General features: G+C 47.7%; 1 protein-coding gene across 1 annotated transcript; it reads right to left on the minus strand.

The window, feature by feature from the left end:
- Positions 1-317: 317 nt before the first annotated feature.
- LOC123998306 lies at positions 318-4,850 on the minus strand. Its single transcript, XM_046303399.1, has 9 exons — positions 4,739-4,850; positions 4,407-4,494; positions 3,356-3,386; positions 1,769-1,852; positions 1,446-1,585; positions 1,221-1,346; positions 1,053-1,098; positions 873-950; positions 318-456 (listed from the first exon to the last, which is right to left on the minus strand). Exons 2-9 carry the CDS (start codon positions 4,491-4,493, stop codon positions 362-364), a joined length of 687 nt encoding a protein of 228 aa, XP_046159355.1. The 5' UTR covers position 4,494; positions 4,739-4,850; the 3' UTR covers positions 318-361.
- Between the last annotated feature and the right edge of the window lie 220 nt (positions 4,851-5,070).

Genomic DNA, 5,070 nt, shown 5'->3' on the forward strand with positions numbered 1-5,070 from the left:
GTCCTACACACAGGAAACAGACCCTCACACACAGCATGTTTAAATAACATGAGAAAGCATAGTGTCACACACAGTTCCACTCACCAGGTATTTGAGTAGCGTGGACGGAAGGCTGCTGGTTTCAGGTACAGCTCCCATCAACCCTTGGCCTGATCCACTTCCCATCTGTCCCCCTCTGAACTCATCCGGGTAGCAGCTTCCTGGACTCTCCCCCAACAGCCCCTCCTGGCCAAAGCCTCCGTCTCTTCCCAGCCCAAAGCCATCGGCTGAACCCCCCAGCCCCCCTGTATTGTCAGGGTAGCCTCGGAAGCTCATGTCCCTTTTCTGGAAGGCCGTAGAGGGAGTGGAGCGAGACAGGGGGTCAGAGTAGCCCCCCCATACCACCCATGGGGTAGTTGAGGAGGCCGCCTTTGAGAGGGAAGTCCCCTGGGAACAGAGGCTCTGCAAACCTGCCACCTAGAGGGAGACATAAGGCTGCATTTGGACTACTACACAACACTGCATCCCAACATAGACCAGTCAAGCACACAAAGGTTTTATCACCTCTGCAATCTCTATTAACCCAGAAGTAAAATCTCAAATAATATGGACAGCTGCACGATTTATACTTGTTTGAAATTGCAAACAAACTCAACTAAAAGCCCCCCCCCCCCCCCCCCATGAAGCATTTGAAGCGAGCAGGTTAAGCACCGCCTTTACCCACTAAGGCCAAATGACCAGTGATGAAAAACAAAACCAGAACTAATGCTGCTCGGATCTCACGCATCCCATTCAGTCCTTGCAGATTATCTCAGTCTACACTCAGAATCTGCCCACAGGAGATTATCACTTCAGAGGCAACCTTACACTTCTTCCCCCCCCCCCATACTCACCTGGTTTTGGTCCTCTAGCTCCCATCCCTCCTGGCCCTCCCATCCCTCCTGGTGGTCCCATGTTGGGGATTGCTGAACCTGTGATGACAGAGAGATATGTCCGGAGCCACAGTACATTTAAAAACAGACTGAGCACAATGAGATTCAGACATAAATTTGAGAATAAACAGAAAAACATACGCAGTCCTGCAAACGCTTGGACCTCACTGGGCTCCTTCAGAATCACCTGAAAACACCATACAAAATCAAGTCAATCACAGCACCAGAGAGCCCCCCCCCCCGGACGCATCTCAGTAGTCTGCCATGTTATCTTTTCCTCATCCATAACTTTCTGCTCCCCCTTCTCACCTTCAGCTGTCCCCTGCCCTCTGCCTTCTCCAGCTCTGCTGCTGCTTTTTTCACCTTCTTCCTCACGTCATGGTCCTTTGTGGCAGCATCTTCCTCAAAGGGAATCTTGGCAGAATGATTTTGCTTCTGGAGGACAGATGAGACCATACAGACACAGACCTGTAGACCCAACAGCCTTTAACCGGGACTTTTACTGTGAAAGTTTAGTGACACACATGGCCTCACCATGTATCTGAAGGAGTGCTTCCAGCCCTTGATGTGAGCCAGCATGTCAGTCTGCAGACGGCTCACTTTGCAGAGTTTACACTGGTAATGCGGCGGGACTGACTTACTGGGACTGCGGTACTCCCACACATACTGAAGACCTGCAGAACATGAGTGACAGCTCTAACAAACAACCATGGGCAATGAAACATCTCAACACCCAATCATAGACTTGAAAAACAAATCAGAGCCCCAATAAGCCTATATTAGTGAAAGAGTGACTTGACTTAAATCTCTTGAACCATTTGGGGCATAGGGCTATGGTGCAATGAGTAGGTACTCACCAATGACAGTCTCACCAGTGATGGCCTTCAACTGTTTGGTCAAGGACGGGATGGTCTGCACATTTCCCGCCTTGGTGGTGAACACTGGGAAATGCACAGAAGTCAACAAAAAGCACAAACATGGCAGAGACTGCATAATGAGATCGCCATCCTACCCACGGACAGGTGAGACCAAAGGGTCCACACGTCCAGTCATCTGACCAGCAGACAGCCAATAGCCGAAGAGCCTCATGCTTCAGGAAGTGAAACACTTCAAAAAAGGTACAGCTTTAAAAAGGTCACTGTGCATTCCTTACACAACCCCCCAGTCAAATGACTTTTAGTGGAGTTTAGAAGTCCTTCATTTACTGAACAACAGTTAGAAACACAACCCCTGCTCTTCTGAGCCTCTGAGGTCCTGTTTCCAGCCGTGCATCATCGACTAAGTCTGGTAAGAATCCTTACCATTTGTGCGCTAGTTAGGTTCTGCTACAAACACAGATTGGTTGGGAGTACTAGAATCTCCTGCTCTGGCTGGTAATCAAAGTTGCTGGTAACCAAAAATAACTTCATTTGAGTTGCTGTGTGGAATTCGAGCCCCACCTTCACAAGATCATGATCCATTAGAAGGTTGCCTGGAAGGCACACCAGGGTCTGTTTCGTGCCAGGGTTATAGTACTGACCACTACACAGAAGAGAAGCTAATCTGAGGCATGGAGGCCTGCTGAAAACCATGGGGGCTGCAGTTCTTCTGCCCACCGAGACAGGTCAGAGCTAGGATATAGGATTCTCTCACTCCCATCAGGTACTCCTCCATACCAGTGTCCAATCAAAGCAGTGAAACTCTTGCATGGGCACAGCAGGTCCCAGCCCCATTGGCAGACAGTGAGTTGAAACACTTCCTACTCTTTGAGGGCCACAAAGGCCCCGAAAGAAAATCCTGCTGTCAGCATCCATTGCCCATCTGAACTACCATAGGCCTATGAGGCCACATCTTTGTGCCGGGGGCTGATAGCCCTAAATTACATTGGGATGGAGTATCCCATCTCATCCACCACCAATGTGTAGCACCCAACTGGGTGATGCACGGCAGTCATTTGGGCCCACAACATCTGACCCAGACAGGATCCTTACTGATTTGACTTGCACCAATATGGGGCAACAGCTCTACAGGACTGCAAAGCACCTGCACACCTATGAGTTCCCTCGTTAGACATTCTTCTGAGAGGACAGGTTTCACGTTGTAGTTTCTAAAGTTGTTCAGACTGTAAATAATGGACCAAAGTGTTTTATGAAATAAAACTACTTTTAATGCATCTAAAAAGATTTGTGCACATTGTATCAAAGACAGACCACCCAAAAAGTCATTGAAATGAACACTAGGGAAAAGCCTTTGTGAGCCACACAGCCTATACCTGTGGACAGTGATTAAGTTCACTGGCATTTACAGCAACCTCTAAGAGGCAGTGAATCTCAGACGCAGCCCAGAGCCCACGCTTGGACTTGCCCCCTGCCCAATCAGCCACCAGCAAAAAGGCAGGAGGATGTTAAGTCACAGCTCCTAACCTCCTATCAGAGGCAGTGATGCTGTGTGGAGGCAGAACTTACCTATGTCAGCAGAGAAGTTAGGCTGCTTTCTCTGTCAGTTGGGATAACCAGGCCGAAGGAGAGAGAGACAGACAGGTATTAGTGAGACTGGAGGAGGCAGCAGAGGGGCAAACCCCACTGCACCGTTCCCCAAACAGTGGGTCAGGACCCCCTAGAGGGTTGCAGCTTAAGATTGGGTTCTGGATAGAAACATTGGTTTGGTTTAAGCAAAAGCTTCAGGTGGACTACAGCAGAAACACATTGGAGAACCCTACTCCACTCCTGTCTCTATGGAGAGAGAGCGCGAGAAATGTCCTTTCAGCCTCTCCTCCATGACCCGGTCAGTGACATGCGTACACATGCGCTTTACCTTGAAACGAAAGTACAAGTACTCTAGTCAGGTGTTCCAATCAGAATATATATCTGTCACAAAGGCATCATAGAACCAAGCTGCCAGTGAGCCCTAGTGCTAATAGCTCAGCAGGAAAATAAGTTATGGGGGCTGACTGCCCCCTTACCAGAAAGACAGTGATGGAGGGCATGAGATTGCCCAGAGAAAACACCCAGCCCTGTTACCCTCGTTAGTTGCAGCCCTTCTACACTTGGTAACAGGGTTGTCTGGAATTCCTGCTGCCCACAATATTCTTTAGAATCTAGTAGTCAATGGGTAACTCAAGCCCTGATTGAGGGGCAATGTAGCAGGCTGCATCTCCACAGAAACACTTAAGTCTCAGGAGACCAGAAAGCACTGATCAGTCCCTGCTGCTCCAGCAGTGTCCAGTGTCTTTGTCCAGCCAAGGGCGGCTGGTAAGGGTCCATACCGCTTACTCTGCACAGAGCACTGCTACAACTTTAGGAATGAAACCGGTTAGAAGACCATACAACGACTACGTACACAGTACTCTCAAAACCACTATTTTGGAATCCACTTATCATAATAGACACTATTCAGAATGGATTAATTAACCTCATCTGGGTTGTGAATGACGAGTAATACAAATATCATCCTAACCGGGGGGAAACGGCATAACTGGGGGCAATTGACATGATTACCACGGGAAACTGAACTTACCCTGTTGTTAGCCCCTCCATTAGCGTTCCTGAACCTCTTCTGTGGTGGAGCGCCATAAGATGGCCTTGGATTGTTGCCTTGCTGCATTCTGAGGGTCATCACAAACAAATAAAGACAACGTTTAATATCTAGCTATATGGGCCACATCTTTTTTTAGGTCGACTAAGAAACAACGCAGCTGGCCTTGTGGGCAAGACCACTTGGCCACGCTCCGTGCAATATATGGTGATTAGCTAGCTGTTGCCACAATATAGTAACACTACCCGGACAATATCCTCCAGGGTTACTATAGAATAAATACGGTGTGGTATGAGTGACATGAAATACTCTACCTGAAAAAGTAAGATTCACTAAAGCAAACCAGAGCGGGGTGAATTTTGCGTGTCAAGAAGAACGACTAGCAAATTGACGCACGCGCAATTGTGTATCTCTTTATAGAAAGACCCGTGACGTACCCGATTTTATGAGCCTATGCGTTTGCCTGTGTAATCGAACTCGGAAATTTGAGTTCAAATTAATTTAAAAAAAATTAAAAGATAATAACGACATACATTTTTTATTTGCAATGTATCCTTTAAACAAGTTGCAATAAAACACTGATATATGTAGACGTGAAATTGAGAACAGGAAAAAAACTAACGAATGTTGCAGGCAAATGTGAAGA

This window comes from Oncorhynchus gorbuscha, linkage group LG15 (genome assembly GCF_021184085.1).
Source record: "Oncorhynchus gorbuscha isolate QuinsamMale2020 ecotype Even-year linkage group LG15, OgorEven_v1.0, whole genome shotgun sequence".
Lineage (NCBI taxonomy): Eukaryota > Metazoa > Chordata > Actinopteri > Salmoniformes > Salmonidae > Oncorhynchus > Oncorhynchus gorbuscha.

What these genes read in the sequence shown, in the direction of transcription:
- LOC123998306 (XM_046303399.1), bottom strand. Translation starts at nt 4,493, where the DNA reads ATGCAGCAAGGCAACAATCCAAGGCCATCTTATGGCGCTCCACCACAG. An exon ending in AGGGCAGGGGACAGCTGAAG is followed by an intron (nt 1,099 to 1,220) that starts GTGAGAAGGGGG and finishes TGGTGTTTTCAG; the next exon opens with GTGATTCTGAAGGAGCCCAG. An exon ending in CCAAGCGTTTGCAGGACTGC is followed by an intron (nt 951 to 1,052) that starts GTATGTTTTTCT and finishes CTGTCATCACAG; the next exon opens with GTTCAGCAATCCCCAACATG.